Below are 19,196 nucleotides of genomic sequence, written 5' to 3'. Positions count from 1 at the left end.
AAGGAGACAGAGGCAGGAGAGAGGAGTGCAGGGAGAGGATAAAACGAATTTATTTAGTACATATGATTTATTAATTTAGAAAAGGGATTATTTAATTAGAAAATGACCTTTCAATGAATGATTGGATTATTATAAACAGAAAAATATTATAAACGATATGACATTTACAGTATATACAGATAAAGTTGCTGCTGGACTTGGATGGGCTGCCACAATAAAGCCCCTGGTGTCTCCTGATGCATCATCTGGGGGGGTCTCCAGAGTGTGTATGAGATGCCCCTCCACGTCTAAAGTACATTATGCGCCGGTGAAAAAGTATATCTTTAATCAAGATTGGAAAGAAAAAAAGGAAAGTATTATCTCTGGGAAAAAATGGTAACCGGTGGTTGAGGACCACTGTGTTAAAGGGTTTGGGGAGTTTTTCCTTGCCTGCTTGAGGGGGGGGGGGGGGGGGGGCTTTTAAAGGAGGTTTTTGTGTGATTTAAATAAATAATTCAATTAGCTCTGACCATCATCACTGGGGGGGCCTGGCTGGAGCCAAGTGTTTTGTCAGAAGGGTACATTCAACCCGGGACAAAAGAGGAAGCAGTGTTCAAGCCTTCAATATTTTTAGTTAAGTATAAATAATCGCGCACAACAAAAACAATACCATGATTGGTATGTTCTTGACTGATGACAGCATCTCTCCAGTGATCAATCATGGCATGTGTTTTTATTTAGGTCACTAGTGTGAACGGTTCCCATAGTAACGAGTCCGTTACCATGGGAACCGTTCACACTAGTGACCGTTCACACTAGTGATGGGAGGTCCGGCTCTTTTCAACGATTCAGCTCTTTTGGCTCTTATGGCTCCCAAATGGCTCTTCTGGGACTTCTAATCTTAGCCTAATTTAGCAATTATAAATGGTTTGTGTGTTGGTCAGCAATCTTTCATTCAGTGTTTTCATAAAAGCCTTATTTTTATGCTTTTTTTTCATTACAAAAAATAAAACACAGTTCCTATTGTTTAACATTTAATCAAACCTTTAAATTAACAACTTAACAGAGAACCACAGCAAACAGATCAAATAAATAAAGGCTAAAGTCTTAACATTATGACACTTTAGATTAAAGCGTCTTTGAGGAACATCAGACTAAAGAGAGTCATGGATGAGCACATGTGAGCAACATGAGAATCTCAAGCACCAGAAATACTTACCAATACCAAATATGGTGAAAAGTATTTGGACAAGAGCGAACCCAGTCAGTCTATCTTCAGTCTGAATATCAGGATGAGTTTTCTCAATCTCTCGACCTGCCTCCCCCTTTGAGTGGTAAAATGAAGCAGCAACCCAAACAGCTGCTCAGGAATCTCCTTCACCTGCACCATCACCTGCCAGCAGTAAGGTGCAAGGGGAGTCAAGTCAAGGGGGTGAGAGTCACAGAGCTTGTTGTTTTGAAGCAAGCAAGAAGTAACTGTTAATCAGTTACATTATCAGTAAGTGGATTGGGTTTTTTTTTTTTCAAATGTGGTGGAATTGCTACACTGTTGCTTTTTTGATTGCGTCACACAAGTTTTTATTGTTAAAACATTGCAACGGTCTTATAATGCAGTGTCAGGCCGTGCATTTCACACCTAGGCCTTCAGTGATGTCCTACACAGTCCTACCTGAATTATTCCACCTCTTAATACCATCATTATGACGCCATTGGCTCTAGAAACTATAAATTTAGACAGAAACGCAGTATAACTGTGCGTTGCATTTTTGTTCACCCTTTCGTTGTGGAGCTCCGTTTCCCTGCGCACTTGTTCGTTGAGCTGTAGATCCACTCGGGTGTCCCAAAGGTTTTCAAAAGCACCGTTGCTTGTAAGTGCCCAGCCGTGCTTTGGTGTCTCGTTGCTGCCTTGGTTAGACAACTCAATTTTTAAAACCCTGTGTGGCTCCAAACACCAAATTGATCAGTTGTAAATAGCAGGCATTCCCAGCAGTACAATGTGCAGTGCCTCTCGGAGGCTGTGAGCCGGGGGTACCGCTCGTAGTTAGTGATTTGAAACTGGCGGACAAACCCTGTGATAGTCTCGCTAGCGTCGGGTTGGTGTCGATGTCTAGCTTTTCTTGAAAAGTTCGTCTTGAAAATGGCGTTGTAATTATATCTACGACCAAATCGATCTCTTCTCCTCCTTCAGCCATTGTGGGTTGAAAAAGAACAGCTTGTAGAAATCTAAATTAACTCAGTTCAAGTTCAGTTTGCTAGCTCTGCATAGCTCTGCCTCTCAATAGTGCGTATCCAATCAAAAGATGTGGATGTGCTGACGTTATTGTACGCCTGCTAGCTGGCCTCGGTGTCGCCAACTCGACATCTGATTGGTTAACGCCACAGTTTTGTCTCCGTTCACTTTAAGCTACAGGCGCCCGCACTGTTGATTCTGAAGGCCTAAGGGCAGATTTCGTGGACCCTGGCAACACATCATGGCTGAAATATGATTGGATAAAATCTCTAACATAAAGGCCAGACCTCCAAATCTCAATCTGAGTCTGGAAGCAGCGCAACCAAGAGGAAAGCTATGAAATGAAGAGAATAGACTATGGGGAATATTTTAATACATATTTGTGGAAAAAATATATCAAAATTAAATTTATATTCTGATGATGTTTAGGCCAGCAGAGAAGGCCTTGCTGGCCCTGACGGCCCGCCACTGTTATAATGTGTTCCTTAAATACATTCTGTGACATCCCAACAATACTAAATGTGTTCCTCCTGCCAATAAGCGCAACCTTCAGATGAGACAAAGTAATTACGCAGAAGGTCTCTTTGCATTTTAGCGGCAACGATTGGGTTGTGTTCCCTTCTATGCTGCAAAGGCTTCAAACCCCCCAATCTCTGGATTCCTCCAAGCTCCTTCAACTATGTTGTGGTCAGCATTCTTGCAGTCTTCAAGGGCTGGAGGTGTATATGCCTCAGACCTGCACTCACGGAGGAGGTTATGCATGCATAGGGAGGCCACTATGGTTAGTTTAACAACCTTGTCTATTGGATTTGAAAACCCTCAGCCTGTTTAGAAGAATTCCAAATGCATTTACCACTGTCCGTGCTCTAGAGAGATGATAGTTTGGTTCTCTTTGACTGTGGTCCGTCTCACTGAATGGATACAGCTCCATGAGGTCATGCTTTAAGTGGTTCCCAACATGAGGGTGGAGAACCCCAGTGGGAGTTGCCAAAGCTTCACAGGGGGTCACGAGGCCTTCCTGATTTTAAGGGGTGTAGAACAAAAACATTGTTTTAATATACAGTCGGCCTATATCTCAGAATTTCATTGATTTCAGTGAAGAAAACTAAACTTTTTTTTTTTATCTCACAGGATAAGGTCACGGTGAAGACCTGAGCACACAGAGCCTTCATGCTAAACAGCCTTGTCCTGCATTAGAAAAGTATGCAGTTAAAACAACCAAGAAGCTAATAGAACAATGGCCATAGAATATGTCACTTATCATTAGTCAGGGGTCATCAGTTCACTAACCGATAGGTCGAAAGATCCGGAACCACTGCCTTGTGGTATATGCATCATCGCCCACAATCATGTACGGCTTCATTATGTCCGAGTTTGGCAAAGTTTCAGGCGGGGGGAAGTTCAGCAAAGATTCAAAGGCTTTATTGTCATATGCACAAAAGCTACAGGGTAGTTGTTGGCAATGAACATCTTAAGTACCAGGCTCCTCCAACAATGTAACATACAATATACTTAAGACATAAAATTAAACAAATTTAGTAATTCTACAGCAACAAGGCATCCATTTCCACTGCTACGGTGACGACACGACCACCGACTCGACCTTCACCGCCTGTCTTAATGATATTAAAACATGGATGCAACAAAACTTTCTCCACCTCAACTGCAAAAAATCTGAAATAATCATCATCGATTTAAATTCCCTCTCACGCTCCTCCCAGTTCTTCTCACTCACCATTCACGGCTCCAACGTCTCCCCCTCCACCCAGGTCCACAACCTCGAAATCATCCTCGACCCTCCCCCCCCTCTCATGGTTTTCACTGCTCTCTGTTCTGGTTTTGTTTTGTTCTGTTTTGTCTTTTGTTTGCATCATGTGTCTACAAATTTGTATTTATGTCTGCTTTTAAACTGGTACGGAATGTTTCTATATTTTTAAGCGTCTTAATGTATCTAGACATGTGCTATATAAATTAAAAGTTTTATTATTATTATTATTATTACTATTACTATTACTATTACTATTACTATTACTAATATTATTAAGAATAAGAATAATAAGAATATTAATATTAATACTAATATTATTATCATTGCCACAGAGAACCTGACCTTGTAATTATGGTGGCAGCTGCCATTTTTTGCTGGAGGTTGTATGGGGATGTGTTATGCATCAAGCGCACCAAATCAATGAGGAAGTTGTCATTTCTGTTGATGGTGTCAAGCAATAGAAGAAAAATATCTGTTTTATTTTTTGATAGTATCCATGTAAGGTCCAAAGATGCAAAATGACTTACTTCACTTTTAGCTGCCTGTTGCAGACAGACTGCAGGTTCTGAATTTTCTGGAGTGTTACGGGGATAAGCTAGCCAGAAAGTGAATTCTGTGGAATGTGTAAATAGGTTCAGTATTGAGGATTTGAGATATAAATTAATTTGATTATTGCCCGCCTTGTGATATTGGGCTGTATGAATGCATTGACGTAATTAGGTAGTATTAAGGATTACTGGACCAAAGAGCCTCTCATTGGAAATTGGAACACATTACTAATTTCTTTTAAAGAAAATGTGCCTCCTGTGAACAGCTACGCAATGGGAAATAAACTACAACAATACAAATGTTTAAATAAAGTTATTTTTTATTTAATGATTTTTTGTTGTTGTGTTGTTTTGCTTTCATTACAGTACACTATGTGTAATATTGGCACTGTAAACGCTTCACATTTTTAAATTGTGTCAAGATATCACAATATATTGTCCTCAGGACTATTTGTCCTATCTCTAAACCACAGGGAGAGAGAGAATGAAAGAGTGAGGGGGGTGTGTGTGTTATAGCATAGCTGTACTGCATCTAGGCTTAATTCAAATTAAAACTACATCATCTACTATGTACAACATTATTAAGTGTATTTTGGAATCAAAACTAATTTAGAAACAAATGTATGAGTAAACTGAGTATATCAACTCAAACAGCTTTGAATTTTAAAGTTTGAGCAGAATCTTCTGTCATTTGTGATTCAATTAGTAACAGAAAAATAATAAAATAGTCAAACAGCTGAACCCCACAGCAAATCAGTGGCAACTGAGCCTGCCATCAGAACTGCCTCTGCTAGCAGCCTAGTTTGCTCTTTCACCTGAACCCAGTTCAAGAGACAGTAAAAAAAACAACAACAATGCAGCCAACATGGATTAGCTTAATTAAAGCTAACTTGTTGAGAGAAGTGAATATTGGTGTTGTCCTAAATGTTGTCCTAGCATTGTGGTTCTTCGCTGAGTCTGCACTTTTAGTGATATCAACAATAGTGTGATGCTGTGCTCAATGATGCATGGGGTTAAAACTGAATCTTGTTACCCCCTTGACAAAATGTCAAAAGGTTGTTTCCTTTTGTTCCTCCTCATAGGACTAGTATGGTATTTTTTTGAATGCATCTTTGATAGTTGTCTATAAATGAATGTCTGCAGTTTAGTATTAGTGCACAGGTTTGCTTCTGCATGAATGAATTACATTACATTACAGTTCATTTAGCTGACGCTTTTGTCCAAAGCGACTTACAATTAGTGCAAACAATCATGAGGATACAACTCGAAAACAGCAAAAATCTTGCAAGGACAAAGCTTCTAATAGGTCAAATCATTTAAGTGCAGAACAATAGCTTAAAATAAGCCAAACAAATGTAAGTGCAACATACAGAAACAGAATAGAATAACAATTCAACCATTGGATGAAGAGGATGCTTGAAAAACAAGAAAATGGTACTTATGTGACACGTTCTTCAATTATTAACTGACAGGCAGTTTGTCTTTATTGTTGTTTGTTTTTTTTGGGACCATTTTGATGTAGAAGTGTGTTTTCACAGTCTAAATATGAGATATGGATTTCACTACTATTGGAATTGTGCTGGTACATTAGCAATCCTCCTAAAAAACAATGCAGCTGAGTGTATTAATAGTATCTATCCACAATTCACCAGAGTATCTACATTTCAATTTAACATACATTATGTCGTTTGAACTATGGCTTCATCAAGCAGCAGTTACTTTCCTCTCCACTAGATGTCACTAACAAAAACGACCATGGTTACGTGGAAGGATTTTATTTTGAAATCGAGACCGGAAAGGCTTACTTTTAGTTAGCGTGAGTGTTTTTTTATAGCCAAGACAGGCACAAATCAAACAAACTCAACAATATCGACTGATTAAAAATGGCCGGAACGGCTTCAGTAGCTGGTGAAGTGTTTGTCGATGCTTTGCCATATTTTGACCAAGGTTACGATGCAGCAGGTGTCCGAGAAGCGGTGAGTTAACAGGGAATGTGCTAATCGCAGCGTGTTAGCTAACCATGCTAACCCAGATGGCACACTGTAAACTTAAATTCACATTTCAATGGGACACTTGGCAGTTACAGTCCACAGCTTTTAGTCTGGCCACATTTAGCGATTCTAATGTTTAGCATGCTAATTTGTTTTGTGAATTATTGAGCCAACGCTAGGAAACGTTACTGTTTCACTTTAGCTCTTAACTTCCTGGGGTTATGAGCATAACATTAGCCGGCGTGCAGTCTGTGGAAGCTAAATCCCGCTAAATTTAATTAAATAAATAACGTAAAACCATAAGTTAGTTCTTCAGGGTCTTTAGTAGCAGTACTGGCTTGCGTGGCATAACGTGTATTAATTTACAGTTGTCCCTCTAAATGTTCTATTCTGCTCCTGCTACACTACTACAGTAAAACGATGAATGAGACCAAACTAACACTATGTGAGCACAATATTAACTAAAATAATAAGGTCTTCAAACTAGATTTTTATCCAGGGCCCAATGACTCAGTAAATTGGGGGCCCTGGGGGGCATTTGGCCTGGTTGTTTACCCAGCCTTGCACATTGTGTTACAAATAAGTTTCAGTGTATTTGAGGACTGGCCCCTCACACAGCTGGAGAACATATCGACCTTTTCCACAGCAGACATCTGCAGACAACTTGTCATAGCAGGTAAAGCAGAATTAATAAGATAATGATGGCTCTGTTTGGCATCTCATTTAATAAGGAAGCACGATTCATTCATCAAAGAGAAAAGAAGAACATTTGTGCTCTTATCTCTTTTATGACTTTTGTATCCTATTATGAGATCTGTATCTTATCCTGCATGGTTTAAATTGAATTGTAAGTCCCTTTGTGTCTGCCAAGTGAATGTAATGTAGACCTCACGGGCAGCTTTTTGCAGTGTGGGTGAAATGAAAATGTTAATATGCATTAATATGTCACTATTACCCCTTAGAATATTTTCCTTATGTGTAAAACAATGTACACATCATTATGCTATTGTACTTTATACCCAGGATTCTGTTTTGAAGTTGAGTATGACGCACATGAAGCCCAATCTCCCTTTTTTCCTTTTACCTAGAAAGAACAGTTGTTCAATCAGAGGTTAATGAGTTGGCTCACACCTGACTCCTTAAATATACATCATAAGTCGGCAGCATCAATGAAAGCGTTAAATGTGTCAAGAGAATTGCAAACAGAAATGTAAATAAACTGTGATTTTGCTGGAAGGGCAAGCGTCCCAATGATCTCTTAGATCTGGGTCTGAGGTGGTATAAGAATGTAAATAATTCCGTTTGGACTGGCTTTTAACTCTGCAGGATACAGTTATCTTTCATACATTTAGTATTTACTGAAGAGTAAGGGCTGAGCAGGACTGGCAAAGGCATTTGACTTTGACAAGACGGGGAATAAAGTCTTTGATTGGCAGAAACTCGGACTCCCAGACCTCCTCACATTATTGCCCATGTTGGGTCTGAATGCTGTTTCAAATGCTTTTCCACTCTGCCAAAATATAGGATTGTGTGAAAACTGTAAAACAGTTTTGGTCGTTATTAATAATGAAATTTAATCTGACACCTGCTCAGCGACGTTTAGTTAAAAAGTCCACCTGTACCGGTGGATTTTCAAACCATAGTTCAAAGTGATAAGTTGATTTCTTAGTAGCTGTAGTGCTATTACTGCTCAAAAAGAAACACATTATTTGTGTCGTCTAGGCTGCAGCGTTGGTGGAGGAGGAGACCAGGAGATACCGACCGACCAAGAACTACCTGAGCTACCTGCTCACACCGGACTTCTCTACTTTTGAGGTAACAAACTCCTCAGACCTCAGAAACCTTCTTCAGTTTCAGCCAGTGGGACAGAAATAACAGCTTTGCTTATTTCTTCTCACCCATTAGACAGAAATTATGAAGAATGAATTTGAGCGACTGGCGTCTCGGCAGCCGATGGATCTCCTGAGCATGAAGAGGTGAAACCTTACATACTGCAGTTTATACATGGAGCAGCAGAAAACCTGAATCCACTGGCCTGCACGTCTCTATGGGCACATAATGCATACAGTCATGCAGAAATACTGCTGCATCCAACATGCTGGCGATAGCTCAGCAGAGTCTTGCCTTACTCTCATCTGCCTCTGGAGAAAGAGTTATACATGCATGTAATTAAAATGCTTTACTGAGTGAGGCACTGCAATATCTTCAGTGATGGATATACATTTTAAGCTATTCTGTTATTCACTTTAGGAATGCCCTGAAGTCAAACTACAGTTTGAAAAGTAAACTTTATACTGCAATGGACGAAGGGGGAATTCAGTTAATGGAAACTGGAATGGAAAATATGCCACTAAACATTTGAGTTTCAAAGACTTGGACAACCAGGGACCCTGTAACATCAGACTAATAAACTAAATTAAAGCTGCAACTCATGATTATTTCCATTATTGATAAATCTAATTATTGCCTCGAGTTATCATTTGGTTTAGAATGTCAGCAAATAGCAAAAAAGTGGCCATCACAAGTTCCCAGAGTGTCCATAGCGATGTCTCCAAATGTCTTGTTGTCCATCCAACAGTCCAAAGCTCTTCAGCTTACTATCATAACAGACTGTAACAAACCAGAAACGCATTTGAAAAAATGCAACCTGTACATTTTTTTAATTAGTATTATTAAATTTAAGCAAAGTATTAACTGAAAATGGTTACCTAATAATTTTCTGATTGATTAATTTACTAATTGGTTCAACTCTAAGCTTAATGTCTTGTGTGCGTGTGGTGATTTAAAAGGCAAAGTAAATTTCATCTGACCTTTTCCCCCCGTGGAGATATGAGCTGCCGGCACCGTCATCAGGACAGAAGAATGACATCACGGCGTGGCAGGAGTGTGTGAACAACTCGATGGCCCAGCTAGAGCACCAGGCAGTCCGCATTGAGAACCTGGAGCTCATGTCGCAGTACGGAACCAACGCATGGAAAGTCTACAACGAGTATGTGACAGCAGCCGTTTCTCAGACCTTAGATCAGTGTATATTAAGCCTAAACACTGCTAACGTGTCATCTTATCCATCTTCCCCTCTTTAGTAACTTGGCCTTCATGATTGAGATTGCTCAAAAGGAACTTCAGAAATTCAGGTGACTGATCACTGGGACATTTGTGCTGCATAAAAGCATCATTAAATCAGTTTTCACATTTAACACTTTACTTCTTTTTTCACCACACAGGAAGCAAATTCAGGATTTAAACTGGCAGCGTAAGAATGATCAGTTAGCAGGAGGAGCTAAACTGCGAGAGCTGGAGTCAAAGTATGTTGTTTTGAAGAGTTTAAATCACTGTACAAAGTGGAAAACAGGAGGTCAGACCTTTGTCCTAACACCTGTTTCTGTCCCTCCTCAGCTGGGTGTCTCTGGTCAGTAAGAACTTTGAGATCGAGCGGGCCATCATCCAGCTGGAGAACGAAGTAACGCAGCTCAGGCAACAGCAGGGGGACGAGAACAAGGAGAACATCCGACAGGACTTCTAGAGCGGCGGCAGCTTCCACCCTTGTAGCGCTGCTCTACAAACTAATGATCCCTCAACCAGAAAGATGTCATCTTATTTCATTAGCTGATTGCACTAAGAAGCAACCTGAGAAGTGAAAATGACCTGAACGGTCCAGAAAGCTCAGAGAAGAGACCTCTTATTCTACTGTAAAAACACTGGTGGAGTTTGGTATAATGCAGCTTTTGGACTACCTTTTTTTTTTCTCAAGAGTCAAAGATGTTTAAAGCGAGAGTATGTATGGTTTTCAATAAGATAGAAGACATTCTTCTTACAAATGGAAAGTTGAATCATAAGCCATAAATCACATCTTTGCTCAGTAGCCGATGGTGGCTAATGCTAGCAAACTTCAGATATTGTTATCCAATGTTGAGTTAGTTTGCTGGTTTATAGATTATTTTCTTCTTGAGCTACTGTCGCATAGTAGCATTCAACATTATTCAGCAAAAGTTACATAATCTCGCTTTAAAGCATAATTTATACCAGCATGTAGGTTTCTGTCTTCGAGGTGATTTACCAACACACGTGTGTTTAGAATTAAGTGTACATAGTTTGTCCAAGACAAGAGTTTCTGAGCCCCGTCTTGACTTTCATCCATGTCATTTTTTTATGCTGTTTTAATAAAATGAACATTTCTTGTATGTCCTAGTGTGTGGATTGGATCATTTTTATATATCAGATATCACTATTCTGTTTGAATTTGAAATCTTTTGTCTCTACTGGAGCTCAGTCTACTAAACCTTTCATGCAACTGGTTACTTTATGGCATGAAGGTAAAATGTTTAAGTTATATACCAAATATGTTAGACAAGCAGCCTTCAGCTGTCATTTCCAGCTGCAGTACTGGCATCACGTCCAACTCAGGCTCTAGTTTGTAAGATATCATGGCTTATGTGGGAATTGTCAAACCCCGTTTATCAAATCCTCAACATGTCAAGAACTGAAAACCCAATTGCCTCCTGTTAGAGCGCTACTTTAAACATGGTAGTGTGAGCTAAATCATCAGCATGCACACCAGGTGGAGCTAAAGGTCACACCGCTGGTGAGAGTATTCCCAATGGTAAGGCTTTATCATTCACCTACCTTTGTTGAATAGTTCTACAATGAACCACTCAAGACTGAGTCCAAGATATCTAATTATAACATCCAGTCAAATACTTGATTACGTTAGCTGATAAGACTAGGCACACCTTAAATACCGTATGTACCCTGTAACACATTGGCGGAGCGATTTTCAACACAAGGGGGGCAAAATCCCAAGAAATAATTTGGTAGCCATGTTTGTTTTGTATGTAGTGAAACCTCTTGCTTAAATGTACCTTATGCCTGTTAATGTCCAGTTTGTTGCATTTGTGTTTTCACCAACACCAAAGGAAATTCATTTAAAAAGGAAATTAATAACGTTACTAACATAAGAATGTCAGGAATTTACTGACTAATGTACCTGTAATTTGAAAAACACAAAAAACATGTTGCCCTGGATAATATGTAATATATTATCAGGTGCACAAAAACAGTAAATTATTAGGTATTATTTATTGCCACATTCCTTACACAGTGTGCATAACAATCATTCATCTGCAGCTCTTCCCTTACTTGCTCCTTTGGTCAGATCGACCAAACGGAGTGATCTGAACCTTTGAATTAACTCAATCAGTGGCAAATGAAAAAGCCCAGCTGCACGGAGATGATCTGCATGGTTGTCATGAAAAGCCAGATGTCCAGCATAGAAAGGGGCTAGGTTAGCGTGGTAGGTAGAGCAGATCTGAGGAGTTTCTGAGTACACCAACCAGGGAGTGACAAAAAATAAAACTGAAGGTAATGCTCTTTCACTCTTTTACAACTTTCACACATCCCCCCCCCCCCCCCCCCCACACACACACACACACACACACACGCAAGTTTGCAGGCACCATTTGCAAAGAAACTATAGGGTTCTCTTTCGAAAAAGTCATCCGCTGTGACTGAATCAAATTGGACTATGTGCAAAAAACAGCGTCAGCCACCGGGTAGCTAGAGTAACAGTAGGTGATTTTGGCAATGCTCCAGCCTATATACTGAGAGTGTTGAGGGCTGGCACCAAAGTAACAGCCTCTGGCAGGTTCTGGTTCTGGTCCTGACTTCCTTTACTTTGGAGGAACTTCTGCCGGTGCCTGTCCTCCTGGCGCTTCTTCTTCTCGAGCCGCTGCTGGTCTTTCCTCTGCTTGTTGGATACCTGAGAGTGAGGGAAACAAAAGTTAACGCTCTAAACTCAGTACTTTCACTTTAAACTTGGGTATTTTAACCTCAAGTATTTGTTTCCCTGCATTGTCAATCACATCTGTTTGAAAGTAGAAATGCTGCAGTCTGTCCATGCAGTGGTATGAAAAACAAAGAAAAATGGATCCGTTTTGCCACTAATTTGGCTATACAGGCATCGTAATAAGTGAGTCTACCTTTGGTTTTTGTATGTTGCTGCCCTCTGTTGACTGCTTGTGCTCGCTGTAGTCTGTGGCTGCAGCTCTGCAGGCTGAGCAGGATCCCGAGGCACACTGGCCCTGGCAGGACTGGCCCAGCACGGAACCAACAAGCCATTCAGCATTGATGGTTGCCGCACTCAGCTGGAGCAGGTTCTCCTCATCTCCTGAGGCCGAAAACACACACATGAACAAAACCAGTCAGTGTGGTCTGATCATTACTGTAACTGTCAAGCAAACAGTCTTCTAAGTTTTTTCTCAGGCGCTTTGGTACAATTCTCAGATCAGAATTAAGATTCTCAAAAACTACATTTATGATCTCCAGATCTTCAGTTTCTCATTCTTTTGAAATTGCAAAAGCTTTGGCACATTCATGCAAATGATTAGTTGTCTGCCTTCCGGTACATTATCAATTGCTTATGTTATTTTGATCAGTGAAATGTATTACACTGGTTATCTGTTGAATAGTCTTACCAGCTCTCAGGTAAGACTTTGACTTCACTAATGAAGGGGAACGTGTGAGGAGTTAGATCAACAATGCATGTACAGCGGGTGTGTTTCCTATGTTTACATTTCTAATTTCATCTTTTCTTCCGCTTTGTGCTGTGCAGTCTTTATTTATTTTCTGTATTGCAATGACATGGTCTGTCAACAAATTACAGTAAAGGCGTAAATGGGAATCCGGTCTAATCTCTTGCAATCAATCTACAACATACAGTAGTTTTTAAATGTGTACTGTTGAAATTGTATGCCATACAGAAAACATGCAGCCGTGTTCATTTTCAATCATTGTCATCATGAAATTAGTCATATTTTAAACTAGAAAATATTAAAGTTATATTGAAAACATCTTGTTTGTAAAGAATGACACAAGGACTCATCATTCTGACTGCACTGACATGTTCATTTAAATAAATATTTACTTTTGAGAGATAAACAGTTACAGGCTTTTCCAAGTAATCCATTGTGAGGTGCTGTATGTACGAATTGTTTTGAGGAATGCACTTACGGGAAGATTTGAAAAATGTGACTAAAAAATTGTTTTAATTACAGGCTGACATGTTTATTGGGCCAATGGAAAACCCAGTTGTTCTCTTTTGCCCTGACAGTGTAATTTCTTCCGGCAGCTAATGAATCAAGCGTAGCTTCTGACCCTGGATTCCTCGATTCTTGATGGAGCTCAGGATCACGTTGTCCTCCTCGGAGGTTGTGGGAGACGGGTTTTTCCGTCGGTCTCTCTGTCCGTCCCCGAACTCACGCTGATGGCCTTGTGAATTCTGCAGATTCTGGGAACAGCAATAGTGAGAAAACATCAGAGACACATCAGTAGGTGTAAACATGACTTGATGCACTCCTGATATCTAAAGCGGTGGACCTGGAGTTTATTTAAAATTGGGGATATTTCCCTAAATGCTGCTCTATTGAATGCACATTGTATATTATACCTCAATGCGGAGCTGAGCAGGACTCTCAGAGTTGTCTCCAGTTCGCCTCACACTATCATAATGATCTCCATAGCGATAGGCAATGTGCAGCTCTCTGCACACCTGCTTCTCTGCACCATTTATCTGCAATGAGAACAGAACAAATAAACTATGTGGTGTCCCAAAGGGGATTTCATCATTAGATTACGTGAAAGTCTTTGCTTCTGCCTCTGTCCCTACCTCCCACAGCGGAGCGTTGAGCTGATGAATGACCACTTTCACCTGTTGACTGCGAGCAAAAGCCACAATAGCGTCATTGCCAGCAAACGTACCGGGCTGAGAGAGGTTGGACACTGCGTGGAAAGAAAGAGAAACAATTACTCACAAAATAATCTTACGCTGTGATGACACAAACAATGTCGCAGCAGATATACAATATATCTTCTAAATTCCTATCATTATCCTAAACCGTCATTTCATATTTCTAAATTGATCATATAAAAGTCATTGTAATGAAATCAAACATTTGAACTAGATGTCAAAATCAGTCAAGAATATAATTTCTGATTGATTTAAAGAAGTCAAGCTATACACAGCTCGCAATAGTTCCTGACCTTGTTGGCTTGCGACACCATTAAACGAAGCAATGTCTATGTGCACCCCTTCATCAATAGTCCCATATGTCTGCTCGTTGTGACCAGTTTAACCAAAAAGAAAATGATCCAGTAATTTCCAAGAAAACAAGCGCAAATTTCGCAATAGCTGTGACAAAGTATATGCATAACATATCCAGCTAAAAAACAACTTTAGAGGAAAATCTTGACTTGAAACCCATATATAGGGGCCCCACCCCCCAGGTTGGAAAACACTGACATACATCTGTCTCATTGCAGACAGAACTGAGGGCCACCAGGGGTCACTGCATTGTTGCTTATCAAAATGTTATTTCCATGTACAGTAATATGAGAAAATAGTTCATTGTGAATGAGGCCTTAGTTAAAAAAAAGTCTCTATCTGATCACTGTTGAGTTACTCAGTGTCCCCCACTGGGTCATTTTCTTACAGTGCTGTGCAAAGGGAACGTCATCCTCAACAAAGGGTTCAAAGTCTTGTCGATGGGACATCATATACTGGACAGTCTCCTGCCGAAGCCGCAGGTGACCCCGGGATTGACCCTCTAACTGGTCGCCTAGAGCTCTGAACAGGCAGTTCCTGCAAGAAACAAAGACAGTGACTGGTATGTCCACACATGGCTGCCTCTAGTTTAATGACTCAAGTGTCAAGGTTCATGGCTTATATTCCAATGGTGCATTCATCAGAGTTGGCATTAGCTGGCAAGTGTCTGGGCTTTGGCCAATAACAAGGACTTAAGTCCTTCAGATAACAAGACCCCCAGACCACCTGACCAGTAGTAAACATGACTGGTAGATGCAAGACTGTATTGTAAATAGAGTAAATTCCCATCTTGATTTTTCATTAAGCTAGAGACCTAAAGACATTTTCCTTGTTGTGTTCCTATCATAAATGACACAATACTGAATTATTGTCAGTTAGGGAAAACAAATCATGTTTCAACAAAGATGAGGATTGTCAAGTTATGGCTCTAGTGACATTTGCCTCTACTATGCAGCCGCCATGCAGCTACAAATACTTTACAGTTTAATTTACTGTACATTGTTATTGACTGTAGGCTGGGGAGATGTAGGCACAGAGGTTGGAGACATTATGTTCCTCTACCAAGGCATCGTGGTTACTCATGATGAGACAGCTGTCTCCAGCTTGAAGCTTTCTGTATATAATAAGATTTAAGAGACACGTGTTGTAGTATCAGTGATGGTGAAAGGCAACACAGAGGGAGTCAAAACACAGCTGGGACCCACAATCTTTTTCTGGCTCTTACCCATCTCCGGGGACTTCTCTCAGTCTCAGCCCCAGGGCCTGAAGCTGATTGGAGAAACTGACAAACTCTGCTCCTTCATCACCATCTTGAGGCCGGTTCTTGCGGTCTTTCACAATGGCCCTGCGTGCTGCCCGCTCATCCCTCTTGCGTTCCAGTTCACTCTTCTTGTTGCTCCGTACAGGTTTTGGCGTCTGTTTCCTAGACATTTTGGCAATAGTCGTTTCTGCGGGCCTACAGCACCAAAATATGTCTTCTTATAGGAATGAGCTGGCACCTGTATCAACCGCTGCCAAACATCTGGAAGTGATTTAAAAAGACACAGAAACAGAGGTCGGGGATGAAGTTTACAAAGTATATAAAGAGATGTATTGTTTTCTTAGAACATTTTAATATACCGAGGTTGTCATTTCAGCCAGTTATTCTTCTGTGAAGCTGTAATTTGAAAGAGATAAACATCCCGTCATATTCTGGGCCGGATGTAGAAGACATTATACCAAACTCCATCAGGAACTTTGACACTTTTATGCTGAGATTCTTAGACTCTACATATTGACAGTAGCTAGTAACGTGACACCATGAGCTATATATTTTGTCTGATTCTCTGGTACATACGGGCAAATAAAAAATATAAATAAATAGTTTGTTCCAGTGTAATCACTGCCAATTGCCGCTCTCCACGAAGTGTTTAGATGAAAGCATATAGTCTGAGCGACAGGATAACGTTAGCTTAGTGAAGTGGAGTTTGGTGTGAATATTTAACACATGAAGACTGCATCCAACATACAAGGAAAAACGTATTATCTTATTATATCGGATTCTTACACAATTAAGGGATGATGTTTTTCGAGATGAAATCTGATATGACCGATGGTTTAACAATATTAGCTTTAACGCTAACTGTAATAAGTTGACTTAATAACGTTATTATTGAAGTTACGTTAAATAACTTTCCAATTACACGAGGTTCGTTACATAGCTAACTAACGTTAACAATAATTAATGTTATTGACGTTAACTAGCAACCGCGTACTCTTAGCTAATATGAAGTTCGACAGCTAGCTAGTTAGCGTACAACGGCTGGATATTACATACCAAATCATATCTACCTACTTGTAGCATTGGCTACATAGTAAATAACTGTAGCACTTAACAGTTAACAAATGGATGCTTACCTTTAACAAGCTGTGTTCTACAAGATATGACTATGTTTCGTTTCGTTTCGTTTTATTTTTCTGGCTCAGAACGGTGTAGTATCCGTTTTTGTTTACAACTTAAGTTCCGCATACGTATGTATACGTCCAAACGTACGAAAGGGGGGATGGGCCAAACTGCAGAAGCGATTTAAAAAGATGCAACGGGCTGAGGCTAGCAGCAGTTTTATTCAATGAAACCGAAACTACACCAAATCAAAATGTATTTTAAAGAGGTTTTAAAGAGGCTTAAAAATAATTGTGTAATGTTGATCAGTATGCACTGTTCTATGAGGATATTCAGATAGGCCTAATTCATTAAGCAATCAGTTAAATAATCAACAACTTGATCTATCTATCTATCTATCTATCTATCTATCTATCTATCTATCTATCTATCTATCTATCTATCTATCTATCTATCTATCTATCTATCTATCTATCTATCTATCTGATAGTTGTCACAAGTCAAGAAGCTCTGAGTCATCTTATATAGCAGACTGTGACTCAGGACAAAGTAGGAGGTAGTGTTACAATTTTAAAAGAAATGTTGCTTCTGAAAATCACTCCACCCTCTACTCTCCTTAACTCTTACAAAATCTACTCACCACCACCAACTCCTTCTGATGACTCCACGCAGTTGGTGAAAATAATGTGGGGGAGGAGTGGGCTGAGAGGCAATAAACAGAATATTTGCTTTGTAAAAAAAGACCAGCAGACACACTAAGACAAAAAAAAAGGAAAATTAAAACTTCATCAGAAAACAGAGGGAAGCAGTATTCCTAAAACTACAAAACAATTATACAAACTTACACAAAACCAGCTGGCTTAACAGAAACCTGACATACAACTGCAGATTTCAGTTGGTGTGTGGTTTATTATAGAGCTTAGTGAGTGATGGCATTGTGTGCCACAGTAACAGATGTAATGGCCTGAAGGCTAGTCATGCATTTGTGAATGTGCAGCAATCAGCATCAGTCACCTGAGTGAAACAGAGGGGCAGTCAGCCAAGCGTGGACAACATATCTTTTTATACATGTACATTATGTGAGAGAAAGAGAGAGAGAGAGAGAGAGAGAGAGAGAGAGAGAGAGAGAGAGAGAGAGAGAGAGAGAGAGAGAGAGAGAGAGAGAGAGAGAGAGAGAGAGTCAGTCCAAGAGGGCCCATCAAATCATAGGAAGTACCTTGACTTTGACTTGATATCAGCCAAAAAATAATACAGTATGTCATACCATTATGCCTACTGATTTCACAATGTTATATTTATGTCAGCTTCACTGATTTGTTTCTGGACATTGCACAAGGTTATTTATATGGATAACACCTGCAAAATGTGGTTATAAATAAATATAGGCCACCCTTTTGCCTGTGCTAATTTCAAATATAAGGAATTATCTTCTCCTTCTAATGATTAAAACGATGATACATTACAGCTATCATGAAGTGATAAGTTTCCTGTCAGCTGACCCCTTCCAGTGTAGCACAGTCATAATTTTTTTATTATAACCAAATACAGATATTGCAGTTTTTGGCAAATGTTGGGATTTTAATTCAGGGGGGCCTCCACAGGGGGTAGACAACGACAGGACTTTAAAGGATCAGTTCACCCAGTTCAAAAAACAACATTGTCTGACTTTATGACTAGACTAGTCTACAGGGTCATTTGATTCCACATACAACCAGAATTTAAACACAGTTAATAAAACATTATTTGTAAATTTGAATAAAAAATTTAAAAATGTAAGAAATACAATTACAAAATTACAATTTAATACAATTTAATAAAATAATTAATTTATGGCACCATGTGTGTGTAGCTCTTTTTACATTCTATCAAAGTGACACATTGTATCTGTGCAAGAAAATGTGGATTCGAAATAAAACTTCCTCTACAGTGGATACACACTTTATAAATTACAGCTAGTGACCCTTCTATGAGAGCAATATCATTGGCTGACGCCTTTTGACAAATGTTGCAACATTCTCTTATAACTTTGAGTTTTTAGCACTCATAATTGTGACTGTTCTGGTTTCAAGTAGTTTTAAGTCTGCTACACTGGCGCCCAGCTTGACGGTGTTTCTTCACTGGGGGAGGTGGAAGTGAAGTAACACTTGCAGTGTGTCAGTGGGTGATGACAGCAGATGTTTTCAAGTCTGTACCAGCAAAGGG

The 19,196-nt window shown here is 39.7% G+C and overlaps 2 protein-coding genes across 4 annotated transcripts; one reads left to right on the top strand and one right to left on the bottom strand.

Moving 5' to 3' along the window:
- The first annotated feature begins 6,304 nt into the window (after positions 1–6,304).
- On the top strand, positions 6,305–10,697 carry bcas2 (BCAS2 pre-mRNA processing factor). Its single transcript, XM_029434905.1, has 7 exons — positions 6,305–6,501; positions 8,239–8,331; positions 8,422–8,492; positions 9,344–9,505; positions 9,600–9,650; positions 9,741–9,821; positions 9,913–10,697. The coding sequence occupies exons 1-7, from the start codon at positions 6,409–6,411 to the stop codon at positions 10,037–10,039; spliced, it is 678 nt and encodes a 225-aa protein (XP_029290765.1). The 5' UTR covers positions 6,305–6,408; the 3' UTR covers positions 10,040–10,697.
- An 875-nt stretch (positions 10,698–11,572) lies between these two features.
- On the bottom strand, positions 11,573–17,153 carry otud3 (OTU deubiquitinase 3). Of its 3 annotated transcripts, XM_029434935.1 has the most exons (9): positions 17,009–17,129; positions 16,232–16,268; positions 15,837–16,133; positions 15,000–15,148; positions 14,177–14,289; positions 13,958–14,080; positions 13,666–13,798; positions 12,492–12,679; positions 11,573–12,271 (listed from the first exon to the last, which is right to left on the bottom strand). In XM_029434935.1, exons 3-9 carry the CDS (start codon positions 16,040–16,042, stop codon positions 12,107–12,109), a joined length of 1,077 nt encoding a protein of 358 aa, XP_029290795.1. In that variant the 5' UTR covers positions 16,043–16,133; positions 16,232–16,268; positions 17,009–17,129; the 3' UTR covers positions 11,573–12,106. The 3 variants fall into 3 exon arrangements, with proteins under 3 accessions (XP_029290795.1, XP_029290794.1, XP_029290796.1); XM_029434934.1 differs by lacking the exon at positions 16,232–16,268 and having other exon boundaries at positions 17,009–17,153; XM_029434936.1 differs by lacking the exons at positions 16,232–16,268; positions 17,009–17,129 and adding an exon at positions 15,610–15,725 and having other exon boundaries at positions 15,837–15,974.
- Positions 17,154–19,196: the final 2,043 nt, after the last annotated feature.

The sequence above is a fragment of the Cottoperca gobio genome, chromosome 7 (genome assembly GCF_900634415.1).
Source record: "Cottoperca gobio chromosome 7, fCotGob3.1, whole genome shotgun sequence".
In the NCBI taxonomy this organism is placed as follows: domain Eukaryota; kingdom Metazoa; phylum Chordata; class Actinopteri; order Perciformes; family Bovichtidae; genus Cottoperca; species Cottoperca gobio.
Note: the sequence above shows the minus strand (reverse complement) of the source record. Positions and strands in the feature narration are given on the sequence as shown.